This window comes from Pristiophorus japonicus, chromosome 4, assembly GCF_044704955.1.
Source record: "Pristiophorus japonicus isolate sPriJap1 chromosome 4, sPriJap1.hap1, whole genome shotgun sequence".
NCBI classification, from domain to species: domain Eukaryota; kingdom Metazoa; phylum Chordata; class Chondrichthyes; family Pristiophoridae; genus Pristiophorus; species Pristiophorus japonicus.
The window spans coordinates 263789799-263817581 of record NC_091980.1 but is presented as its reverse complement, the minus strand read 5'-3'; the positions used below and the strand labels follow the sequence as shown (position 1 = coordinate 263817581).

At 42.1% G+C, this 27783-nt stretch overlaps 1 protein-coding gene across 1 annotated transcript in view; it reads right to left on the bottom strand.

Moving 5' to 3' along the window:
- The window catches only part of mdga2a (MAM domain containing glycosylphosphatidylinositol anchor 2a), an 842847-nt gene that overhangs the window by 114381 nt on the left and 700683 nt on the right, over positions 1–27783 (bottom strand). Inside the window, exon 15 of the mRNA XM_070877927.1 lies at positions 3278–3433. Coding sequence (XP_070734028.1) covers positions 3278–3433 — 156 coding nt within the window. The remainder of the gene's footprint in view (positions 1–3277; positions 3434–27783) is intronic.

Genomic DNA, 27783 nt, shown 5'->3' with positions numbered 1-27783 from the left:
AAAGGTTTATCATAACTTTCTTGCCTCTATTTATGAAGCCCAAGATCCCAAAAGCTTTTTTAACCACTTTCTCAACCTGCCCTGCCACCTTCAACATTGTGTACACATACCCTCAGGTCTCTCTGTTCATGTGCCCCATTTAGAATTACACCCTTCAGTTTATATTGCCTTTCCTCATTCTTCCTACCAAAATGTATCATTTTGCACTTTATTGCGTTCAATTTCATCTGCCACGTTCTGTCCATTCCACCAGCCTGTCTATGTCCTCTTGAAGTATATCACTATCCTCTTCACTATACTTCCAAGTTTTGTGCCATCTGCAAATTTTGAAATTGTGCCCTGCACATCAAAGTCCAAGCCATTAATATATAACAAGAAAAGCAGTGGTCCTAGTACTGACCCCTGGGGAACACCACTGTATACCTTCCTCCAGTCCGATAAACAACCATTCACCACTACTCTCTGTTTCCTGTCACTTAGTCAATTTTGTATCCATGCTACTACTGTCCCTTTTATTCCATGGGGTTCAGCTTTGCTGGCAAGCCTATTATGTGGCACTTTATTAAACGTCGTTTGGATGTTCGTGTACACCACATCAACTGTATTGCCCTCATCAACCCTCTCTGTTACCTTATCCAAAAACTCAATCACGTTAGTTAAACACAATTTGCCTTTAACAAATCCATGCTGACTTTCCTTAAATAATCCACACTTGTCCAAGTGACTGTTAATTTTGTCCCTGATTATCATTTCTTTAGCTTCCCCACTACTGAGATTAAACTGGCTAGCCTGTAGTTGCTTGGTTTTTCCTTACACCCCAAGGGTGTTGTTATGTATGCAAACCTCACCAATGTGCAAGACTTGCCACCAGCGAGCACATCTGTGGGAGACCTAAGGATCACCTGTCCACCATGGGCAAGCAGGTATAAAAGGCAATCCACCATGCTGCTTCCTCACTTTGGAGTTACATTAAAGAGACCAAGGTCACAATGGTTTGAGCTTACAACACAGTCTCGTGGAGTTATTCTGAACATAACAGGTGTAACATTTGCAATTCTATAGTCCTCTGGCAGCACGCCGGTACCTAAGGAGGATTGGAATATTATGGCCAGTACCTCCGTAGTTTCCACCCTTACTTCCTTCAGCATCCTAGGATGCATCCCATCCGGTCCTGGTGACTTAGCTACTTTTACAGCCAGCCTTTCTAATACCTCCTCTTTATCCCTACTGGAGATGCTTCGTTAGGGGGGGCGGGGTGGCGGGCAGGGGAGAGAGTGTGAGAACAGAATTGCCTTGCAAATATTCGTTGCAGTCTAGGATGAACGGGCTAAGATTGGGAATTCACTGTGTGGACTATTCCCTCCACGCACAATGTTACAAAGAGTTCAGGAAAGGAATTCCAGCGTGCCAGGAGTGTAATGGCTGAAAGTTCCATCACTGATTGTAGAATATGGGGATGAGGGGTGACAACAGGCCATAGTAGACAAAGTGGCATCCCCTCAATTCCTGTATTTTAAATGAAATTAAAATGGAGAAGAGCAGCTTCATGGTGGCACAAAGAGGTAGCTGACATATTAAACATAAACTACAAATTATCCTAGCATCTGCATGTAATTATATTTGGGTAGAACTCTTATGAACATTTCTGTGACTTTGAAGTTTTGTTCCTCTATTGTGCTGCTGGCTGCTGCCCATCGAGATACTGGTTCCCTATTTGAAACGTTGGTTATGGATGTTTATGGTTTATGTGAAAAATTGCATGAAACACATAATTTATTTTTCAGTTGGTTGAACTAATGACAGTGAATTCCACTTTTGTTAACTGTTCTCTGAGCAAATGAAGTGTGATAGAAATGGTTCATGATTTTCTTCCATTTTTTGCTTGTATAATCAAGTTTCATTGTAATGGATTAATTTTGATGTTTTCTTCTCATTATTTATGTTACATCATCAACCAAACAATGTTGGCCTATAATTTGCTGTCAAAGTAACAGCGAGGCCAATGGTGCTCGCTATTATTGATGTGTAAACGCCACAGCAAATTCAGGTGAGTGCAGATGCGCGGTTAAGTTGTGGAAATCCAAAAGCTGCTGTCTGAGATCCATGGCTCCACTGTTAACTTCATGAAAACAGCATCTCGCTGTCTGGCTCACCATTACAATGCATTGAATGGTGCTGTACTTGTGCGGCAGATACAAACCAAACTCGCCACAGAAAGTTAAGTCTTGTACAAGTCTAAGTACCCTTTTAATGAGGTGATGTGTTAATTACTGCCAGTCGACCTCTGTGACACTGAAAATTAACTATTACAAGTTACGAGTCTTATTCCTTCAGGTTTTAATTGTTGTTGAAGTTTTTAAAAATGTAAATTTTTAAATTACATCTTTTGTTTTACTTTGCCATTCTGTCACTTTTTTCTCTCTATCTTAATCCAGTCTTTCGTTCCTCTCTTTACTTCTCTTTCTGTATCAGATTTGGCATTGAATTCACCCAATCTAATTTACATTTCCTTCTCAGTCCTTACACTGTTAATTTCACAATCCTTCAATCTGATTGGTTAAGGAGATACACAGTTGCTTTCCCTGTTCACTCAGCTCCCAGTGGCCTGTTTCCCTCGCTGCGCCGTTATCAGCTTGCACTTTGAGCAACTTGTAGTGCAAAATTTAAAAAATCTAAACGTGCAAGGGCAAGTCTAACTAACGGCACTTGCCATTCGATGCCTTGCCAGAGCAGATTGTAGCCCATTATGCTTTCTTTCTGTTGAAAATTAGATACTGAAATTTTATGGGCCAGTTTATAACTAAAAGTAAAACTGCATGGAATTGTTGGAATCTTTACAGATTGTATTTTATAATGTGTAGGACGCGTAAAAAAGAGTAAATTGGCTTTTTAGAAATACAAGCTATAAAGGGTCGTGCATTTTACTCCAGTGCTATTCACACTCTTTGCTGGAAACAAGCATCGCACTCTGTAGAAGGCCTGGGCTGACTGAATTTGAGGTGTCACTACAAGTACCTATTTTATTCACACAATTATTTTTGACCGCATAATAAATCCATTGATATTAGACAGGGGGCATAGCCCAGTTCATAGTCACTGCAACACCAACCAAATAAAATAACAGCACTTCAGCATATTGTTATCTCGGGCCAAAGCCAAGATGGTAAAAAGAAATAGGATTGCACTGCACCTGTTCTATTAGAACTGAGAATAAATGGTAGCTACAAAGTTCTGATTTGACAGTGACTTGTTCTATAAATGGAAATTGCCACTTTACCTTGCTTGGAGCCACTTCGATCAGCACTCGGTCCTGTATTTGGAGTGTACTTTGGGTGCCTAGTTGAAGCACTTTGCCTTGTCCAGTCAAAATTATCAAGCCGGTCTTGAGTGAACCCACAGATCTTATCATTTTCAAATGCACAGTTGAATTCTCCTGTTAACAGATACATGCACATCTCTAACCATTTTATAATAGCTGTATCTATCATAAAATATTTGAATATATGACTATTCAGTGGGAACACAAGTACACCTGTAACTGCCACTTGAGTGTTTGATACAATGATGTCTGAAAAATAAACTTTTCAAAGTTGGGTCAAGCCTTATAATTCAAGAAAAAGTTCATATTCTGATACAAAAACAATGTAAGGCATAGTACATTTTTTCCAATATCTTGTTCCTCAGATTTAATTGAATCCACCAGTTCATCTGCACAAAATAAATCTCCTAAATGGATGTTCATTCAGTACCTTATGATAAAATGAATTGCAGAAATGATTTGAAAAATTTTGTGGCCAGATGATATCAGACATAGAATACCATTTTGGGCAAATTAGACTCTTCAACATTAGGCTGCTTCTGGTAAGTGATTTCAATATATATGAATGAAAAAGTTAAGAAAACACCATTGATCCCATCAATGCTTACCTGACTATGAGACCATGGAACCTCATTCACTACTCTCCCCAATTGCCAGTAAAACTAACCGGGGAAGGCAAAAAAAGAGAAAGAAAACTGGTGGCTAATTTCAGCAAGAACTCAGGGAAATTCCTCCCTGACTCGATAGGGCAATTATGGAATCACCAGAAGACCATGGTTACCTATGACGCAGCACTGAATTTACCCTCTGCCGCCCCCTCCCCCACCCCACCACTATCATCACCAATATGTGCCAATGTCCTTAGGAATATTGTACAGGACCAGCTATTCATTGACCAATTTCAGTTAATAACTAACCAATTCGTTATCCTCTTCAAAATTTTCCTCTTATTCTGTTTATTTCTATCTTGTAAAGTAACACCCTATATGGCATTGTGAAAAAGCCTTTTACAGAGTCATATTGATTTTATGGACTTCCCATTAACAGACTAACTCCATTATATCAGCAAAATACTCGTAGATTTATCAAGCAAAATCTACTGCCTATCAAGCCATGTGGTCATTTTATCAATTTTACATGCACTAGAGCCTGGTGGTACTGCTGGCTTCCAGCATGCGTAGTCTCATGCACCACGCTGGCCAGATTCACCAAGCTGCCAGAAAGATATGTATTTTTAACCAGGCGATCCTTAATGAATCTGGTAAGTTAATGATGGAGATTGTCATTAGCTGCGAGAGTTTGCATGTGTTGGGAACCAGCAGCACTATATGACTCTCATACAATATAAAAACAGTTTTGGTATGATGAGTAGTAGTCACCCTGGCTTTATAGGTGCCAGTTCCTGATTGATAAATGTACTGCAGTTCTTTGAGGAAATTACTGCGTTAGGTGACGAGACGTTAGTGAATCCCTGGATTGTTGCTGGCTGAGCAATACCCACGGATCGGTAACTGGTGTCATTAGCACATTTTTAGCACCAAATAAAAGCAGCATATCATTTTTGACACCAACATATCAAGCTTCGAGCTCGAAAGTCTCCTCAATAAAGTGATCTCTTTGTATTTACCATTTGCAAACCCAAAGTAAAGTTGTCAGATTCACCAAGGCCATCCATGAGGAAGACCTGGTTTCAAAAATAGATGGCCATCAACCTTAGCGATTAGGAATTCAGTTGTGTTAATGAACACCAGCAGCTGTGTTGAAAGAAAACATTAAGTTATATGGGCCCAAATCATGTTGATTCCCATGTTTTAGTCAGCAGCAGACCCTCCTAAATTCATTGTCTGCTGGAAGAATGCGAGAAACAATTTCGTCAAAGCAGTTAATGATCACTTTCAGCAAGTGGAACAGTCATACTGAAATAATGAAAATAAATCAAAGGTAGTATGTAGTTCCTTGTGGATTGTTCTGTTCCTTAATGCAATCCTTTAGAACTTGCCATCTTCCTTTAACTTAAGAAATGAATCAAAATGTTGAAGACAGTATACAGACACACTTGTGCTGCTCAATAGTTATATCTTTATGAAGACAATTAGACTGTAATATAGACTGTAACACCTGGAAAGGCAGCAAATATACTTACCATTTTGTGAATTTATAAGTTACACTGAGATATCATACCAGCATTCAATACAGTCATATTTTAAAAAGTCTACACTTCAGTTAAACTAGAGAACAGTTGAATTTAATACGGACGTGCTAATCACTCCTTATAATATAGCACAATTTCCAGGCTCTGTGGCTTAAAAAGCACAAAACGTTTTGCAGCTGATAGCAAACCGATGTATATTTTTAATTAAAGCTGAATTCAGAAAGGTTATGTTTTTATAAGTGACATAAGAGGACAGCAGAGGTATCTGTAACAAGGGTGATGTCTCATAAATTAAATTCTGCTGGAATTTTGGGAGATCAGCACATTTGGAGAAATTCTTACAGGATCAATGGGCAAGCGGACTTATGCATGTTCCAACAAATGATGGCTGCTGAATAATAGTTCAGAAAATGAGGGCTAATTCTGCATTTAAACTTCTATATACAAAAGGCACTGTTCGGGAAGTGACATTCTCTGGGTGACAGCAGTCGAGATGGGAAAAGTAGTGTGTAAACCTTTGTTGTTGATATTCTGTGAAAATGTTTTGCCTGATGCTGACTATTGAGGTGAACCTATGTTCTTCATAGAAACATGGATATTAACAGGGGCAGCTTACATAGGAAGTGGTGGAGTTTCGATCGGAAAGTCCGGGTTTCCCTGCATGTTGTGGAATTTTAACACCACAGCGTGCGTCTTTTGTCCTTGACAGGTTCCCCACCCAGAGGTCAGACTGATAGCAGACTGTGAGTCTCAGAAAAATATTTAAATTGCCAACTCCAGAGGAGTATACGAAGTGCAGGGGTGCAATTAAAAAATATATCAGGAAAGCAAAGAGAGAGCACGAAAGAATGTTGGCAAGTAAAATCAGGGAAAACCCAAAGTTGTTTTATAAATACATTAAGAGCAAGAGGATAACTAGAGAAAGAGTGGGGCCTATCAGAGACCATAAAGGAAATGTGTGTGTGGAGGCAGAAGACGTCTGACTCTTAATGAATACTTTCCATCTGTTTTCACAAAAAAGAGGGGCGATGCAGACTTTCCAATAAGAGAGGAGGAGTGTGAAATATTAGACTAGATAAACATAGGAATTATTAAGGTGCTTAGCAGCTTTGAAAATGGATAAATCCCCAGGCCCGGATGAAATGTATCCCAGGCTGTTAAGAAAAGCCAAAGAGTAACTAGCAGAGGCTATGACCATCATTTTCCAATCCTCTCTGGCTACAGGTGTGGTGCCAGAGGACTGGAGGACTGTTAATATAGTACCTTTGTTTAAAAATGGAGAAAGGGATACGAGTATTTACAGGCCAGTCAGTCTAACCTCAGTGGTGGGAAAATTATTGGAAAAATTCCTGAGGGACAGGATAAATCTTCATTTGGAAAGACATGGATTAATCAAGGACAGACAGCATGGATTTATTAAGCGAAGGTCGTGTCTGACTAACTCGATTGAATTTTCGAGGAGGTAGCCAAGAGGGTCAATGAGAGTAGTGCGTTCAATGTAGTATATATGGATTTTAGCAAAGCTTTTGATAAGGTCCCACATGGCAGACTGGTCACATAAGTAATAGCCCATGGGATACAGGGCAAAGTGACAAGTTGGATCCAAAATTAGCTTGGGGTAGGAAACAAAGGGCAATGGTTGATGGATGTTTTTATGATTGGAAGGATGTTTCCAGTGGAGTTCCACAGGGCTCAGTGCTGGGTCCCTTGCTTTTTGTGGTATATATCAACGATTTAGATTTGAATATAGAGGGGTATGATTAAGAAGTTTGCAGACAACACTAAAATTGGCTGTGTGGTTGATAATGAAGAGGAAAGTCATGGGCTGCAGGAGGATATCAATGTGCTGGTCAGGTGGGCAGAGCAGTGGCAAATGGAATTTAATTCAGAGAAGTGTGAGGTAATGCACTTTGGGAGGGCTAATAAAGAAAGGGTATACACATTAAGCAGTAGGCCACTTAAAAATGTAGATGAACAAAGGGGCCTTGGACTGCTTGTGCACAGATCCCTGAAAGTAGCAGGACAGGTGGATAAGGTGGTTAAGAAGGAATATGGAATGCTTACCTTTATTGGCCGAGGCATAGAATACGAGAGCAGGAGGTTATGCTTCAATGGTATAATACTTTGGTTAGGCCACAGCTGGAGTACTGTGTGCAGTTCTAGTCGCCGTATTATAGGAAGGACGTGATTGCACTAGACAGGGTGCAGAGATTTACTAGGATGCTGCCTGGAATGGAGAATCTTAGTTATGGGGACAGACTGGATAGGCTAGGTTTGTTCTCATTGGAACAGAGGAGGTTAAGAGGAGACCTCATTGAGGTGTACAAAATATTGAGGGGCCTGGACATAGTGGATAGTAAGGCTGTATTTTCATTGCTGGAGGGGTCTATTATGAGGGGACATAGTTTTAAGATGGTTGGTGGAAGATTTTGAGGCAATTTGAGGGGTGGGGGGGCTTCTTTACACAGAGGGTTGTGGGGATCTGGAACTCACTGCCTGGAAGAGTGGTGGATGCAGAAACCCTCATCACTTTTAGGAAATGGTTGGATGGGCACTTAAAGTGCAGTAACCTGCAGGCTTATGGACCTAGAGCTGGTAATTGCGATTAGACTGGATAACCTCTTGTTGGCCGGCACAGACATAATGTACTGCAGGGAATTGAATACGGCCAGGGTGATCTTGTGGACTAGTTTCGATCACCTGGATGGGTGGGAGAAAAATTTTCCCAGATTTTTTTCCCTTAAATTGGCCTGGGTTTTTAACTGTTTTTTGCCTCTCCCAGGAGATCACATGGGGTGGAGTGTAGAAGGGGTGTCACAGTTGTGTGGGGCGGACTGATTGGGCTGGGTGCTCTTTGCCTTTCCGTCATTGTTCATAGGTTTATATGTAACCTTCAAGGCTGCTGACCGAGGGCCGTGCGGCTCTTTGTCAGCCGGCGCGGACACGATGGGCCGAAATGGCCTCCTTTTGTGCTGTAAATTTCAATGTTTCTATTTCTATGTTTCTACAATCACTAAGGAGGTGGTACTCAGTAAGATAATGGGACTAGAGGCAGATAAATCCCCTGAATCTGATGGCTTGCATCCTCGGGTCTTAAGAGAAGTAAAGGCAGGGATAGCATTGGTTGTAATTTACCAAAATTCCCTGGATTCTGGGGAGGTCCCAGCAGATTGAAAAAATGCAAATGCAACGCCCCTATTTAAAAAAGGAGGCAGACAAAAAGCAGGAAACTATAGACCAGTTAGCCTAACATCTGTGGTTGGGAAAATATTGAAATCCATTAAAGAAGCAGTTGCAGGGCATTTGGAAAAACATAATTCAGTCAGGCAGAGTCAGCATGGATTTATGTTGGAGAAGTCATGTTTGACAAATTTGCTGGAATTCTTTGAGGATATAAGGAACAGGGTGGATAAAGGGGAACCAATGGATGTTGTGTATTTGGACTCCCAGAGGGCATTTGACAAGGTGCCACATAAAAGGTTACTGCACAAGATAAAAGTTCACGGGGTTGGGGGTAATATATTAGCATCGACAGAGGATTGGCTAACTAATAGAAAACAGAGAGTCGGGATAAATGGTTCATTCTCAGGTTGGCAATCAGTAACTAGTGGGGTGCCGCAGGGATCAGTGCTGGGACTCCAACTATTTACAATCTATATTAAAGACTTGGATGAAAGGACCGAGTGTAACATAAGCAAGTTTGCTGACGATACAAAGATGAGAGGAAAAGCAACGTGTGAGGAGATCACAAAAAACCTGCAAAAGGACATAGACAGGCTAAGTGAGTGGGCAAAAATTTGGCAGATGGAGTATAATGTTGGAAAGTGTGAGGTTATGAACTTTGGCAGAAAAAAAATCGAAGAGCAAGTTATTATTTAAATGGAGAAAAATTGCAAAGTGCTGCAGTACAGCGGGACCTGGGGGTACTTGTGCATGAAGCACAAAAGGATAGTATGCAGGTACAGCAAGTGATCAGGGAGGCCAATGGAATCTTGGCCTTTATTGCAAAGGGATGGAGTATAAAAGCAGGGAAGTCTTGCTACAGTTATACAGGGTATTGGTGGGGCCATACCTGGAATACTGCGTGCAGTTTTGATTTCCATATTTAAGAAAGAATATAGTTGCTTTGGAGGCAGTTCAGAGAAGGTTCACTAGGTTGATTCCGGAGATGAGGGGGTTGACTTATGAGGAAAGGTTGAGTAGGTTGGGCCTCTACTCACTGGAATTCAGAAGAATGAGAGGTGATCTTATCAAAACGTACAAGATTATGAGGGGGCTTGACAAGGTGGATGCAGAGAGGATGTTTCCACTGATAGGAGCAACTAGAACTAGGGGACATAATCTTAAAATAAGGGGCTGCCCATTTAAAACTGAGATGAGGAGGAATTTCTTCTTTCAGAGGGTTGTAAATCTGTGGAATTCGCTGCCTCAGAGAGCTGTGGAAGCTGGGTCATTGAATAAATTTAAGACATAGATAGACAGTATCTTAACCGATAAGGGAATTAGGGGTTATGTGGAGCAGGCAGGGAAGTGGACCTGAGTCCATGATCGGATCAGCCATGATTTTATTGAATGGCAGAGCAGGCACGAGGGGCCGTATGGCCCACTCCTGCTCCTATTTCTTATGTTCGTATATCAATGTGCTGGTCAGGTGAGCAGAACAGTTGCAAATGGAATTCAATCCGGGTAAATGTAAGGTAATGCATTTGGGGAGGGCTAACAAGGCAAGGGAATGCACTTTAAATGTACGACACTAAAAAGTGTAGAGGAACAAAGGGACCTTGGAGTGCAGGTCCACAGATCCCTGAAGGTAGCAGGCCAGGTAGATAAGGTGGTTAAGAAGGCATATGGAATACGTGCCTTTATTAGTCGAGGCATGGAATACAAGAGCAAGGAGGTTATGCTTGAACTGTATTAAACACTGGTTAGGTCACAGCTGGAATACTGCGTGCAGTTCTGGTCATGACATTTCAGGAAAGATGTGATTGCACTGGAAAGGGTGCAGAGGAGATTGACAAGATTGTTGCCTGGACTGGAGAATGTTGGCTGTGAGGAAAGATTGAAGATGCTGAGTCTGGTTTTTTTGGAACAGAGGAGGCTGAGGGGAGACCTGATTGAGGTGTATAAAATTATGAGGAGCCTGGATAGAGTGGATAGGAATGCCCTGTTTCCCTTGGCAGAGGGGTCAACAACTAGGGGGCATAGATTTAAAATAATTGGGGGGAGGTTTAGAGGAGATAGGAAGGGAAATTTCTTCAGCCAGAAAGTGGTGGGGGTCTGGAACTCACTGCTTGAAAGGGCGATAGAGGCAGAAACCCTCACCACATTTTAAATTAACTTGGATGTGCATTTGAAGTGCCGTAACCTACAGGGCTGTGGACCAAGAGCTGGAAAGTGGGATTCGGATGGATAGCTCTTGGTTGGCCAGCGCGGACACGGTTGACCGAAATGGCCTCCTTCTGTGCTGTAAATTTCTATGATTCTATGATAACCCACTTCCTGAAAGCGGGTTGGCTGCACAGCTCATGTCCCGCCTCCAGTAAACCCAGAAGTGGGTGGGTTGGGGTCGGGATTGCGATTTTAAAAATTTTAACATCTGACCCGACCACAACTCACCCGTTTTTGAGTGTTAAAATTCACCCATGTGGTCCAATTATTGACGGGATGTTTTAACGATGATATTGTACAGGACTAATATTCCAACCAGATCTCGCTAATGTAGAAAATGGACATTACTTTGTTAAACATACAAGTGCATAAATAACATTGAGTACAGAATTAAAAAGGAGAGGGTACTGCAGAACCTTACAGCTACAACAGAAAGTGATGCCAATTATAGACGTGAACCTTAAGAAAACAGTCAAAATATTACCTCTCTTGAATATAACATCCCATTACACCCTCACGAATGACTACCTGATAGCAACAGCTTTGCAAAGTCGGATAGAAACAGAAATTAATTATGTTAATGTATCCTTGTTCAGTGCATGCCAAACTTTAAGTCAACATCTTTTTATTTTTAAAGTTATATCCTCATTAGTTTCAAAGGAAGTGTGTTCTATTATGTGTACTGAGAAAAAAATTCCATTTTAACTGCATGTGAGTTTATAATCCATGTGAATGAGATTATAATGAAGCTTCATATACATAATCCAATTCTATTTGTGTGTTCAGATTTGTATATTGCTAACTTAAATAAATCACATCAAATAAAGTAAAAATGGGCATTTAAATCAAGTTTAACAAATTCTGTCTACATTGACCATCATGGGGGGTGAGATTGGTCTTGGGTGATAGTAAACCGGCTATTATAACCTGCCCGATTATCCTTATCCTTGAAGTCAATGGAAAAGAAAATAAGGTGAGGTGTAAAACAGCTTCCATCCTGAAAAAACTCTCCCCCAAGTCACTTACAATTGCACTTGTAAGCTGGAAACCGTCAAGCCTTTGGCCTTCCACTCACCATCGATACTTCTGCAGCTGCTTCTGCTCAACCACTTGTTCACCGCCATCTTTGATGCCTTTGTCCCCAGTCAGACCCTACTCTCTCCCATCCTGGTCGTTCCTTGGTATGAACCCTAACTTTGCTCTCTTGAACCCAAACAGTGCTGACTTGAGCATATCCAATGCACAATTGATTTATCCACCAGTCACCGGGTTTGGCTGGACCACATCAAGCACAATTGAGCCTCACTCTTCTCTGCTAAAACCTTCCAATACTCCAGGATCAAAAATGTATTGGATGATTTTGGCAGAGATAACCCCCAGCCTCTTTTATCCGCTACCAAGTGTCTCCTTAAAGTCCTGTACCCTCCATCCTTCACTCCAACAACAAGTGTGAGAAGCTCATGGGCTTCTTTGTCACTAAAATTGAGACCATTCGTTCAATTACCTCATGCTGCTTCCTCCCCTCTCCCTGACCCGAGCTCATCTTTTCTAAGACTCACCTCCTGCTCCAATCAACTTCCCTTCCTGCCCCCAGGCTAGCTGACATTGTAAATTGTTCCCTCTCCTCAGATACTGTCCCCCTCAATTTCAAAACTGTTATCTTTACTACCCCCTCCTTGTAAAAACCTACCCTCAACACCTCGGTTCTTACAAACGACTACCCCATCTCCAACCTCTCCTCTCCAAAAGTCCTTGAACTTATTGTTAACTAATAAATTTATGCCAAACTATCAAGTAACTCCATATTTAAATTTTTCCAATCATGTTTCCCGCCCCTGCCACAGCTCTGAAATTGCCCTAAATAAAATCACAAATGACAACTGTAACTGTGACCATGGTGCATTTACCCTCCTCATCCTCCTGGACTGCTCTGCAGCCTTTGATCAATCACATCATACTCCTCCAACTCCCCTTCTGTCCAGCTCAGTGGGACCGCCGTCGCTTGGTCCATCCTTACCTATCCCATCATCCAGCAACGGCCTCTCTTCTTTGTCTGTAGTCCCTCAAGGATCTACCCTTGGCGTTCTTCTCTTCCTCATTTAAATGCTGCCTTTTGGCAACAACGTCCAAAGGTATAGTGTTAGCTTCCACAGGTACGCTGGTGACACCCAGCTTGACCTCTCCACCACTCTGGACCACTGCCTCTTTGCTGTCAGACTGCTTGTCTGATATCCAGTCTTGGATACGCTGCAATTTCCTTCATCTAAGCATTGGGAAGTAACTGATGTCAGCATCCGACAGAAACTCTGAGGGTTAGAAATTCATCTTGAGATGTGTTTTTGGGCCTGTATGTTTGCCATTATTCCATCTCCTCCACAGCCACTGTCTCAAGTTGAATCAGACTATCACAGTATCCTATTCAACTGTGAGCTGAGCTTCCGACTCCATATTCTCTTTGGTACAAAGAATGCCCACTGCCACCTCCATAACAATTCCTGCCTCCACCCCTATTTCAGCCCATCTGCTGCTCAAAATCTTATCCATGCCTTTGTCACGTTTAGATTCAAACATTCGAATGCTCTCCTGGTCTCCCTTCTACAACAACAACTTGCATTTACATTGTGCCTTTAACGTAGTAAAACGTCCCATGGCTCTTCACATGAGCATTATAAGTAAACTTCATCTTATCCAAAAATCTGCTAGCCATATCCCATCCTGCACCAAATTCCATTCATCCATCACTCCTGGCCTTGCGGGCCGACGTTGGCTCTATGAGTACTCCAAAGGCTCCAATATAAAATTATCAGTCTTGTGTTTATATCTCTTCACGGCCATACCCTTCCCTATCTTTCTAATCTCGACTAGCCCAACAACACCCCCAGAACAGTCTCTTCTGCCAAGTCTTGCCTCTTGTGTATCCCTCTCTCCTTTCCCCCTACCACTGGTGGCAGTACCTTCAGTGATCTAGGACCCATGCTATGAAATTCCCTTTTTAAGACCCACCTCTTTGACCAAGCTTTTGGTCATTCCTCCTAATATCTCCTTCTTTGGTCTGACATCCATTTTTGTCTGATTACAGCTCTATGAAGCGCCTTGCGATATTTTTTCTACATTAAAGGTGCTATAAAAATTCTTGTTGTTGTTGAATTTTCTGTCATGAGGTGGATGGGCTTTTAAAAGGTCAAAAGGCATTAATTATGTTTTTATCATTATATTTAATGGTATACACTGGTAATGCATTTTACATTTTAGGGTACAATGTTTATGCCCGTTTTATCTTTTGAAAGCCTGCCTACACAAAAATTTATTCGACATTATACATGGAATGAAGCAGTTCACTGCTATGACGTGACTCATTATTAGTGCAGCTCTTTATAGGTTCATTTTTCACTAATTACGCTGGTCTGGCTAGTGTTAATGTCTTGAAGCCATTCTTCTCATTAGAATACCGTAACACTTTATTTAAAGTTCCATTAATAACATTGTCATCACACCTTAATAATTTTGTAATCACACCGATAACTGTATAACTGCACCAATAACTGTATATTACATTTTAATTTAAATGATTGAAAAGGTTATTACTGCATTTATTGATACATGATGGACAGTAATTATGGTCCACATGAAACTGTTAATGAAAATAATAAACTGTTATTGCAGCAAGTTTTTATGTATAAATACACAAATAAACAAGGGCATTTTTGAAGGATTGAAAAACACAAAACCACACTGTTCTAATGTTTCATAGTAATATATTCAATTGTATCAATATATTATATAGATATGTATATCAGCATATCAGCATCTGAATGCATGCATGCCTAATTATCAAGGCTAAGGCCATTTTTCCCCAAATTCCCCACCATCTTGGAACTTTTGAATTCCATGAGTTCTGTTGCAGTTGTTCTTTGTGATAGTCTCTGTGTTACTCGTATCAAACTAAATGTTTACCTGGTATATCTGCGTTGCCTTTAATTTCATTTGACCTAATTTCTGTCTGATTTTCATTATTGCACCCAAGAAGTGTTCAAGCATCCATTACAAGTGACCTCCCTGAAGGAATGTCAAGAATGCTTAGCCCCGGCACCAGAATGTGTTTCATTACTGAGATGTGGTGTAAAAGCCCTTAGTTGTAATTAAGCTTCAGCTTCTGTAATTAAGCTGGTTAATATCAGACCAAACTGGGCCTTTCTGTTATTAATAATGAATTATCACTGACAGGAACATTGCACATTTGGAATTACCAGTACACATTTATTACAGCAGTTAATGTCCATTGTGATTATTAAACTCATCAATATGTTTAAGCAATATACAGACTTCCTGAGTACACAGGATATTAAACAGAATAAATTTACTTTGCCAGTACTTTGTAGGTCTTATTCTCCCTGTGACAAGTAGTGAAAAATAACTGAATTTTTCAGATTGGCACAAATTTTGGTACATTAAAATTAGCATCTGATCATGCTGTTGAATACATATTGTCAGTGTTAAAAATTGCATGCTGTGACTTTTTCTACATCTGCTAGTTATACTTGCATAAATTATATTTGGTCATTTCCAACATTTCCTGTTGTTCTTCATTTCACAATTCCCATTTCAGTTTTTCTCTCAATTAAAGCGCTTCATCGGCCATTAAATTGACTTCCTCACAGACATGAACAGTCTCGACCGTAATAATGAAAATCAGTTTGAATTAGTAACAAATGTAATCAGAGGTGTCAGAGAAAGTGGATTTCTTTTGACTTTGCCAATTTATATACGGGCCAGGGTTAAGGACATCCCCTCTGGGCTGGAGAGGAACTTGGAGTGGGAGGAGGAAGATCCAGTTGTCGTGGTCCATGTGGGTACCAGCGACATAGATAGGGCAAAGAAAAAGGTTCTGGGATTAAGAGCAGCTAGGGGCCAAATTAAAAAGCAGAACCACAAAGGTAATAATCTCTGGATTACCTGAGCCACGAGCAAATTTGCATAGGGTAAGTAAGATCAGAGCGTTAAACATGTGGCTCAAAGACTGGTGTGGGAGAAATAGGTTTTGGTTCCTGGGACACTGCCACCAATACTGAGGTAAACATGGAAACATAGAAAATAGGTGCAGGAGTAGGCCATTCGGCCCTTCGAGCCTGCACCACCATTCAATATGATCATAGCTGATCATTCACTTCAGTACCCCTTTCCTGCTTTCTCTCCATACCCCTTGATCCCTTTAGCCGTAAGGGCCATATCTAACTCCCCCTTGAATATATCCAATGAACTGGCATCAACAACTCTCTGCGGTAGGGAATTCCATAGGTTAACAGCTCTCTGAGTGAAGAAGTTTCTCCTCATCTCAGTCCTAAATGGCTTTGCCTTTATCTTTAGACTGTGTCCTCTGGTCTGGACTTCCCCAACATCGGGAACATTCTTCCTGCATCTAACCTGTCCAGTCCCGTCAGAATTTTATATGTTTCTATGAGATCCCCTCTCATCCTTCTAAACTCCAGTGAATACAGGCTCAGTCGATCCAACCTCTCCTCATATGTCAGTCCTAACATCCCGGGAATCAGTCTGGTGAACCTTCGCTGCACTCCCTCAATAACAAGAACGTCCTTCCTCAGATTAGGAGACCAAAACTGAACACAATATTCCAGGTGAGGCCTCACGAAGGCCCTGTACAACTGCAGTAAGACCTCCCTGCTCCTAAACTCAAATCCCCTAGCTATGAAGGCCAACATACCATTTGCCTTCTTCACCACCTGCTGTACCTGCATGCCAACTTTCAAAGACTGATGTACCATGACATCCAGGACTCGCTGCACCTCCCCTTTTTCTAATCTGCCGCCATTCAGATAATATTCTGCCTTCGTGTTTTTGCCCCCAAAGTGAATAACCTCACATTTATCCACATTGTACTGCATCTGCTACACGGTTGCCCACTCACCTAACCTGTCCAAGTCACCCTGTAGCCTTTTAGCATCCTCCTCACAGCTCACACTGCCATCCAGCTTAGTGTCATCTGCAAACTTGGAGATATTACATTCAACTCCTTCATCCAAATCATTATGTATATTATAAATAGCTGGGGTCCCAGCACTGAGCCCTGCGCTACCCCACTAGTCACTGCCTGGCATTCTGAAAAGGACCCGTTGATCCCGACTCTCTGCTTCCTGTCTGCCAACCAGTTCTCTATCCACGTCAGTACATTACCCCCAATACCATGTGCTTTAATTTTGCACACCAATCTCTTGTGTGGGACCTTGTCAAAAGTCTTTTGAAAGTCCAAATATATCACATCCACTGGTTCTCCCTTGTCCACTCTACTATTACATCCTCAAAAAATTATAGAAGATTTGTCAAGCATGATTTCCCTTTCATAAAATCATGCTGACTTGGACCGATCCCATCACTGCTTTCCAAATGTGCTGCTATTTCATCTTTAATAATTGATTCCTACATTTTCCCCACTACTGATGTCAGGCTAACCGGTCTATAATTACCAGTTTTCTCTCTCCCTCCTTTTTTAAAAAGTGGTGTTACATTAGCTACCCTCCAGTCCATAGGAACCGATCCAGAATCGATAGACTGTTGGAAAATGATCACCAATGCATCCACTATATAAGAGGGAGTTGTTCTGTTCAGACGGGCTCCACTTAGACCGTGCTGGGATAGGGTCCTGGCAAATCAAATAACTAGGTATATAGAGAGAGCTTTAAACTAATTAGTGGGGGGAGGAGGATTCAGATGAGCAAAAATTTTAAAAGTCAATGACTAAGGAGAAGGCAATAGAGCAGGGTAGCACTGGGGGAAATGAAAACCAGAGCATGCTAGGAAGGGACAGAATGTATAAACATAAAGGTGAATCAGAAAGTGGGGTCAAAGCAGGGAAATTTGTACAAAAAACAACTTAAATGCTCTTTATCTGAATGCAAGTAGCATTCATAACAAAATAGATGAGATGACGGCACAAATAGATACAAATGGGTATGATCGGATAGCCATTACAGAGACGTGGCTGCAAAGTGACCACGACTGGGAACTAAATATTCTGGGGTATTTGACAATTCGGAAGGACAGACAGAAAGGAAAAGAAGGTGGGGTAGCTCTGTTAATAAAGGATGAGATCAGTGCATCAGTGAGAAACGATATTGGCTCAGAAGATCAAGACGTTGAATCAGTTTGGGTGGAGATAAGGAATAATAAGGGGAAAAAGTCGCTGGTGGGTGTAGTTTATAGACCCCCTACCAGTAGCTACACTGTTGTACAGAGTTTAAATCAAGAAATAATAGAGGCTTGTAATAAAGGAACAGCAATAATCATGGGCGATTTTAACCTTCATATTGATTGCATAAAGGAAATTGGCCAGGGGAGCCTTGAGGAAGAGTTCATAGAGTGTATCGGGGATAGTTTCCTTGAACAGTATGTTGTGGACCCAACCAGGGAGCAGGCTATCTTAGATCTGGTACTGTGTAATGAGACAGGATCAATAAATGATCTCGTAGTGAAGGATCCTCTAGGAAAGAGTCATAATAACATGGTTGAATTTCAAATTCAGTTGGAGGGTGAGAAAGTTGGTTCTCAACTTAAGCTTAAATAAAGGAGATCATCAAGGTATAAGGGCAGAGTTAACTAAAGTGAACTGGAAAATAGATTAAAATATGGGATGGTTGATGAGCAGTGGCAGACATTTAAGGAGATATTTCTTAACTCGCAACAAAAATATATCCCAATGAGAAGGAAAGACTGTAAGATAAGGGATAACCATCCATGGCTAACTAAGGAACTAAGGGATGGTATCAAATTGAAAACAATGGCATACAATGTGGCCAAGACTAGTGGGAGGCCAGAGGATTGGGAAACTTTTAAAACCAACAAAGAACTACTTAGAGGGAAGATAGATTATAAAAGTAAACTAGCACAAAATATAAAAACAGATAGGAAGAGTTTCTATAGGTATGTAAAAAGGAAAAGAGTGCCTAAGTAAATGTTGGTCCCCTGGGGAATTAATAATGGAGAACAGGGAGATGGCAGAGACGTTGAACAAATATTTTGTATCAGTTTTCATGGTAGAAGACATGAAAAACATTCCAATAGTAGATAATCAAGGGGCTATAGGGAGGGAGGAACTCAATACAGTCACTATCATTAATGAAGCAGTACTTGGTAAACTAAAGGGACTAAAGGTGGCAAGTCCGCTAGATGTGATGGCTTACATCCTTGGGTCTTAAAAGAAGTGGCTGCAGAGATATTGGATGCATTGGTTGTAATCTACCAACATTCCCTGGATTCTGTGGCGGTTCCAGTGGATTGGAAAACCCCAAATGTAATGCCCCTATTTAAAAAAGGAGGCAGAACAAAAGCAGGAAACTATAGACCAGTAGCCTAATATCTGTCATTGAGAAAATGCTGGAGTCCATTATTAAGGAAGCAGTAACGGGACATTTGGAAAAGCATAATTCAATCAAGCAGAGTCAGCATGGTTTTTTGAAAGGGAAATCATGTTTGACAAATTTGCTGGAGCTCTTTGAGGATGTAACAAGAAGGGTGGGTAAGAGGGAACCAGTGATATGATGTATTTGGATTTCCAGAAGGCATTCGATAAGGTGCCACATAAAAAGTTATTGCATAAGATAAAAGCTCACGGGGTTGGGGGTAATATATCAGCATGGATAGAGGATTGGCTAACTAACAGAAAACAGAAAGTCAGGATAAATGCGTCATTTTCCGGTTGGCAAACAGTGACTAGTGGGGTGCCGCAGGGATCGGTGCTGGGGCCTCAACTATTTACAATCTATATAAATGACTTGGATGAAGGGACCGAGTGCAATGTAGCCAAATTTGCTGATGATACAAAGATGGGTGGGAAAGCAAATTGAGAGGAGGACACAAAAAATCTGCAAAGGGATATAGACAGGCTAAGTGAGTGAGCAAAAATTTGGCAGATGGAGTATAATGTGGGAAAATTTTACTTTGGCAGAAAAAATAGAAAAGCAAATTATAATTTAAATGGAGAAAAATTGCAAAGTGTTGCAGTACAGAGGGACCTGGGGGTCCTTGTGCATGAAACACAAAAAGTTAGTATGCAGGGACAGCAAGTAATCAGGAAGGTAAATGGAATGTTGGCCTTTATTGCAAGGGGGATAGAGTATAAATGCAGAGAAGTCCTGCTACAACTCGACAGGGTATTGGTGAGGCCACACCTTGAGTACTGCGTACAGTTTTGGTCTCCATATTTAAGGAAGGATATACTTGCATTGGAGGCTGTTCAGAGAAGGTTCACTAAGTTGATTCCAGAGATGAGGGGGTTGACTTATGAAGATAGGTTGAGTAGTTTGGGCCTATACACATTGGGGTTCAGAAGAATGAGAGGCGATCTTATCGAAACATATAAGATAATGAGGGGGCTCGAAAAGTTGGATGCAGGGAGGATATTTCCACTCATAGGGAAACTAAAACTAGGGGGTCATAATCTCAGAATAAGGGTCTGCCCATTTAAAACTGAGATGAGGAAAAAATTCTTCTCAGAGAGTTGTAAATTTATGGAATTCTCTGCCCCAGAGAGCTATGGAGGCTGGGTCATTTATATATTTAAGGTGGAGATAGACAGATTTTTGAGTGATAAGGGAATAAAGGGTTATGGGGAGTGGGCAGGGAAGTGGAACTGAGTTCATGATCAGATCAGCCATGATCTTATTAAATGGCGGAGCAGGCTCGAGGGGCCAGATGGCCTATTCCTGCTCCTATTTCTTAAGTTCTTTAGTTCCTTTATCTTCAAAGCGGCTTTTAGTACCCGATGTGAGCTTCTCTGACCATCAATGGAACTTGCAAAAATAGAGATGGCAATGACTATAGTTCAGCAGCAGATTTTTGTGTTTTTAGTTTTAAATATTTCCCGTCCTTGCTCACGAAGTATGTACAGCCAGCTCCATGCATCTTCTTATTTCACCTTATGACGCAACCGCACAGAAACAGATGCATGTCAGTTCTCAGGCCCTGGTACAATTGAACTTGCCCATAAATGTTCGTAAATAGAGGCCATTGCATTCCAGTGTGAGAGCATCACTATAGCGGTATCTTCACACTCATGTAAAATGGGATTCCATTCCACATGGGCATCATGGAAGATTGGTAGCAGATCGCTATATAAATCAGGGAGATTGCTGCATGGAGCCTTTATGTCTCTGAGTGCCACTCTCTCTGATATATATTGCGATGTGCCTATGAGCATAGAATAGGGTTCTGAACTTTGGACTTGCCAAATCGGCCTTAATGGTCTTTTTCAGTCTTATTAAAACCTCTGTTTCCTACAGTTAGTTGTGTGCTGTTGTTCCATGTGCACTTAGAACTTGCTGGGGATTTTACAAACACAATTCCCTTAGACACCTTCACCCAAAACAAGAGGGAACAAGCAACCTCTCATCAAATTAGATTGGATAAGGCTTGAAGTCAGATCCAAAAGGCAAAATACTGACCTAGCATGTCACCCGGTCCTTCCTGTTTCTTAAACAAAGCTGCTGTAAAACCCCTTTTACTGCACTTAAATTTAGATTTTTATGTTGGTGGACAGTAAGCAATACAGGCCGTGAAAAGGGAAGGGTGGAATGCCAGACTTCATGAGCAACTAGAAAAGTTGGAATATTTTTCCGCAATTCCCGATCTCCCCACCCCTGCCAATTGCCTAAATGGTAGGTCTTACAGCCAGAAGGGAGAGCAGCTTACCATCTCATCAAATTAATTATTTTGAAACCCCTGTTTGAAGAGCGTCCCCTGGATGAATGGATGTGTTGAACGAAACTCACTATTCTAAACTCAGTGGTGCACATATACCTGTATCAGTAGCATGGGACAATGTTTTAGTTGTCCCACTTTTATATAACTTTGTGATGAGCTAACTGTTTAGGATGTGAGATAAGCAAACGTCAATTTTGGAGGGCTGGTAGCTGGTGCTTGACAATCATTTAAAAAAAATCTCACATTTGAAAATTTCCACTATTGCTCAGATGTTTTAGAAGAATCATCCCCTGAGTTGAGTTGATTTTATTTCACTGACCTTGCTCAGAGATATTTTGTACATCTTTCACGAACAGGTGAATAGACGAAAAAGTAGATATGAAAAAGGACATGTGAGCATCTGAGCATAAAAAAAAATTGATGGACAAGTCCATTGAGCCTGTTCGAAAGACTGTTCCCCATAGTCAGGTTGCAACGAAGTATAATGGGCTCAATTTTCCCCAGTGATTTGCACCGTTTTTTGGGTGCAGGCTGCTCTTTTTGGCCTAAGTTGAAAAACCACAGTTTCCCCAATCAATTTACACCAGTGTAACTCAGTTAGTTATGATTTTTTTAGGTCAGTTTTTTTTTCAGCCAAAGGGGGCATAACCAGCCACCTGTGCCAATTCTGGCCATTTCGGGAAGTTTGGCCAGCTGAGAGTTACTCCAGTTGTGCTAAGGCCAGCATAAGTGGCCTCTGCTGAAAGACTTTCCGGAGAGAGAGAGAGAGAGAGAGAGAGAGAGAGAGAGAGAGAGAGGGAGAAAAAGAAATCAAACAATCCGGGGACCGAGAATGGGATCGGACGTGGAGAATAGGGACCAAGAATGGGACCGGATCGGCAAGCCCATCGGGCTTTGAGCGGGGTTGGGGGTAAGTTGCTGCTATGTGTTTCTCAATTCTTTTAATGTGTTGGGAGCCGGCTGTGTGCTTCAGCTCGCATTGTGTCCCTGGTTACCAAGGCAGCCCGATCTTTTTGGCACAGATCAAGGCTCCACCCCCAAAACTAAAGGTCGGGTTAGGCCACGCCAAAATGAAGAAATCCAACGGGGAAACTTCAAATCTTTTTTTTTGGCGTACTTAGGACCCAAAAAATCGGGCATAACTCTTCAAGTATGCCAAAAAAATGCTTTGGGGAAAATTGAGCCCTATGACTCCCATTGCTCCCTATCCACCATCAGTCATGTAATCTCCTGGTAGAATAAAAGGAAAAAAAGCTTGAGTCAATTCAGGGAAAAAAGGAGTTATGGGAAATTCCTCTCCGACCCCTGAAGGCGATTAAACCGAGTTCCAGGAGACAATAGTGACCATAAGGCGCAACACCAAACAGTTCATGGCACCGTGGGTGGCTCTGCTGCACAGAAGGGCAGGAAAAAGAATGGGAGAGCTATAGTGATAGGGGAATCAATTGTGAGGGGAATAGATAGATGTTTCTGCGGTCACAACTGAGACTCCAGGATGATATGTTGCCTCCCTGGTGCAAGGGTCAAGGATGTCTCGGAGCGGGTACAGGGCATTCTGAAAATGTAGGGTGGACAGCCAGTTGTCATGGTGCATATAGGTACCGATATAGGTTAAAAAAAGAGATGAGGTCCTACAAGACGAATTTAGGGAGCTAGGAGCCAAATTAAAAAGTAGGACCTCAAAAGTAGTAATCTCAGGATTGCTCCCAGTGCCACGTGATAATCAGAACATGAATTGCAGGATGGCTCAGATGAATACGTGGCTTGAGGAATGGTGCAGCAGGGAGAGATTCAAATTCCTGGGGCATTGGAACCTGTTCTGGGGGAGGTGGGACCAGTACAAACCAGATGGTCTGCACCTAGGCAGGACCGGAACCAATGTCCTAGGGGGAGTGTTTGCTAGTGCTGTTGGGGAGAAGTTAAACTAATATGGGCAGGGGGATGGGAACCTATGCAGGGAGGCAGAGGGAAGTAGAATGGGTGCAGAAGCAAATGATAGAAAGAAGAAAAGTAAAAGTGGAGCGCAGAGAAACCTAAGGCAAAAAGCAAAAAGGGCCACATTACAGCAAAATTCTAAAGGGGTAAAGTGTGTTAGAAACACAAGCCTGAAGGCTCTGTGCCTCAATGCGAGGAGTATTTGGAATAAGGTGATCGAATTAACTGCGCAGATAGCAGTTAACGGTTATGATGTAATTGGCATCACGGAGACATGGCTCCAGGGTGACCAAGGCTGGAAACCCAACATCCAGGGGTATTCAACATTAAGGAAGGATAGACAGAAAGGAAAAGGAGGCGGGGTGGCATTGCTGGTTAAAGAGAAAATTAACGCAACAATAAGAAAGGACATTAGCTTGGATGATGTGGAATCAGTATGGGTGGAGCTGCGGAATACCAAAGGGCAGAAAACACTAGTGGGCGTTGTGTACAGACCACCAAACAGTAGTAGTAAGGCTGGGGACAGCATCAAACAAGAAATAAGGGATGCATGCAATAAAGGTACAGCAGTTATCATGGGTGACTTTAATCTACACATTGATTGGGCTAACCAAATTAGTAGCAATGCAGTGGAGGAGGATTTCCTGGAATGTATTAGGGATGGTTTTCTAGACCAATATGTCGAGGAACCAACCAGGGAGCTGGCCATCCAAGACTGGGTGATGTGTAATGGGAAAGGACTAATTAGCAATCTTATTGTGCGAGACCCCTTGGGGAACAGCGACCATAACATGGTAGAATTCTTTATTAGGATGGAGAGTGACATAGTTAATGCAGAAACTAGGATCCTGAACTTAAGGAAAGGTAACTTCGATGGCTTGAGGCGTTAATTGGCAACAGACTGGCAAATGATACTTAAAGGGTTGACGGTGGATAGGCAATGGCAAACATTTAAAGATCACATGGATCAGCTTCAGCAATTGTACATCCCTGTCTGGAGTAAAAATAAAATAGGGAAGGTGGCTCAACCATGGAAATTAAGGATAGTGTTAAATCCAAGGAAGAGGCATATAAATTGGCCAGAAAAAGCAGCCAACCTGAGGACTGGGAGAAATTTAGAATTCACAGAGGAGGACAAAGGGTTTAATTGAGAAGGGGGAAATAGAGTACGAGGAGAAGCTTGCCGGGAACATAAAAACTGACTGCAACAGCTTCTATAGATATGTGAAGAGAAAAAGATGAGTGAAGACAAACGTAGGCCCCTTGCAGTTGGATCCAGGTGAATTTATAATGGGGAACAAATAAATGGCAGACCAATGAAACAAATACTTTGGTTCTGTCTTCACGAAGGAAGACACAAATAACCTTCCGAAAGTACTAGCGGACCGAGGGTCTCGTGAGAAGGAGGAAATGAAGGATATTCTTATTAGGCGGAAAATTGTGTTAGGGAAATTTATGGGATTGAAGGCCGATAAATCCCCGGGGCCTGATAGTCTGCATCCCAGAGTACTTAAGGAAGTGGCCCTAGAAATAGTGGATGCATTGGTGATCATTTTCCAACAGTCTATCAACTCTGGATCAGTTCCTACAGACTGGAGAGTAGCTAATGTAACACCACTTTTTAAAAAGGGAGGGAGAGAGAAAGCGGGTAATTATAGACCGGTTAGCCTGACATCAGAGGAATCAATTATTAAGGATGAAATAGTAGCGCATTTGGAAAGCAGCGACAGGATCGGTCCAAGTCAGCATGGATTTATGAAGGGAAAATCATGCTTGACAAATCTTCTGGAATTTTTTGAGGATGTAACTAGCAGAGTGGACAAGGGAGAACCAGTGGATGTGGTGTTTTTGGACTTTCAAAAGGCTTTTGACAAGGTCCCACACAAGAGATTGGTGTGCAAATTCAAAGCACTTGGTATTGGGGGTAATATACTCACGTGGAAAGAGAACTGATTGGCAGACAGGAAGCAGAGAGTCGGGATAAACGGGTCCTTTTCACAATGGCAGGCAGTGACTAGTGGAGTGACGCAGGGCTCAGTGCTGGGACCCCAGCTCTTTACAATATACATCAATGATTTGGATGAGGGAATTGAGTATAATATCTCCAAGTTTGCAGATTCCACTAAACTGGGTGGTGGTGTGAGCTGTGAGGGGGACACTAAGAGGCTGCAGGGTGACTTAGATAGGTTAGGTGAATGGGCAAATGCATGGCAGATGCAGTATAATGTGGATAAATGTGAGGTTATCCACTTTGGGGGCAAAAATGCAAAGACAGAATATTATTTGAATGGTGGCAGATTAGGAAAAGGGGAGGTGCAACGAGACCTGGGTGTCATGGTTCATCAGTCATTGAAAGTTGGCATACAGGTGTAGCAGGTGGTAAAGAAGGCAAATGATATGTTGGCCTTCATAGCTAGGAGATTTGAGTATCGGAGCAAGGAGGTCTTGCTGCAGTTGTACAGGGCCTTGATGAGGCCTCACCTGGAAAATTGTGTTCAGTTTTGGTCTCCTAATCTGAGGAAGGACATTCTTGCTATTGAGGGAATGCAGCAAAGGTTCACCAGACTGATTTCCGGGATGGCCGGACTAACATATGAGGAGAGACTGGATCAACTGGGCCTTTATACACTGGAGTTTAGAAGGATGAGAGGGGATCTCATAGCAACATACAAGATTCTGACGGATGGAACAGGTTAGTTGCGGATAGATTGTTCCCAATGTTGGGGAAGTCCAGAACCAAGGGACACAGTCTTAGGATAAGGAGTATGCCAATTTGAATTGCGATGAGGAGAAACTTCTTCACTCAGAGAGTTGTTAACCTGTGGAATTCCCTGCCGCAGAGAGTTGTTGACGCCAGTTCATTGGATATATTCAAGAGAGGGTTAGATATGGCCCTTATGGCTAAGGGGATCAAGGGCTATGGAGAGAAAGCAGGAAAGGGGTACTGAGGGAATGATCAGCCATGATCTTATCGAATGGTGGTGCAGGCTCGAAGGGCCGAATGGCCTACTCCTGCACCTATTTTTTATGTTTCTTTGTATCTCACTACCTTCCGCAAGCATTGACCTTGGCCTTAGCCAGGAGCGTGCCCACCTCCCTTTTGAACATTTGCTGCAAATTTTCACTCATGGCATAAGTTGGCAACTTGTTGTAAAGGTAGATGACCCTTTGTGAAAAGAGAAACCTCCTGATATCTAACCTAGTTCTTCGTTTCTGTAAATTATATGTATGTCCCCTCGTTCTACCTAACCTAATTCAAATAGCTATTCATTATTTTTTGTACCTCTGTCATGTATTCAACTGTCATTGTAATCCATGTATAAACTGACCTAAGTTGTACACCGTGAGAACACTGACCACTAGGTGGTGAACATGTGGGAGACACTCCTAACCTGGACTTTCAGATATAAAAGGGGAAGCTCCACCCAACTTCATCACTTCAGTGCTGGCTAATCAAAGGACTGGTCAAAGAGTGACCTTCTCTCCAGTATGAATCTCGTGTGCATTTGTACTGTATAGTAAGGACATATTATTGGTGACGAGGATGGGATTTAAACCACGCGAGCATGGCCACTAGCAGCACAGACGAGAGGTACTGTGTTGGTGATGATTGGGATGATTTTATTAAGAGACTGCAGCAAAGTTTCGTCACGAAGGAATGGCTAGGACAGGATTCGGCCGACAAACGCAGCGCTCATCTTCTGACGATTTGTGGATCCAGGACGTACTCCCTGACGAAGGACCTTCAAGCACCAGAAAAGCCGGCGGACAAGACTTTTGAAGAGCTCAGTAAGTTGATCGGGGAACACTTTAAACCGGCGAGCAGCATGCACATGGTGAGACACCGGTTTTACATGCACCGGCGGCGAGAAGGGCAAAGCGTTCCAGACTTCGTGGCAGACCTCCGGCGACTGGCGAGCCTATGTAAGTTCCCAGATGCATGCAGAGCGGAGATGCTGCGAGACATTTTTATTGAGGGCATCGGGCACGCTGGCGTTTTCAGGAAACTGATTTGAGACCAGAGACTTGACCCTGAAAACGGCGGCTTTGATGGCCCAGACATTTATCTCAGGGGAGGAAGAGACCAGAATGATGTTTGACAAAAATCTTGGTTTAAATGCAGCAAATGGACAGGGAGTCAACATTGTTAACACGGCACACAGTTCTCCAGGCAGACGGGGACAATCGGACATGCCCGAGCATGTAATCGAACCCAAAGGGGGAATTCAACAGAGACAATGGCTAGCTCAACGGCGATTCATGCCATCGCAAGGGACAA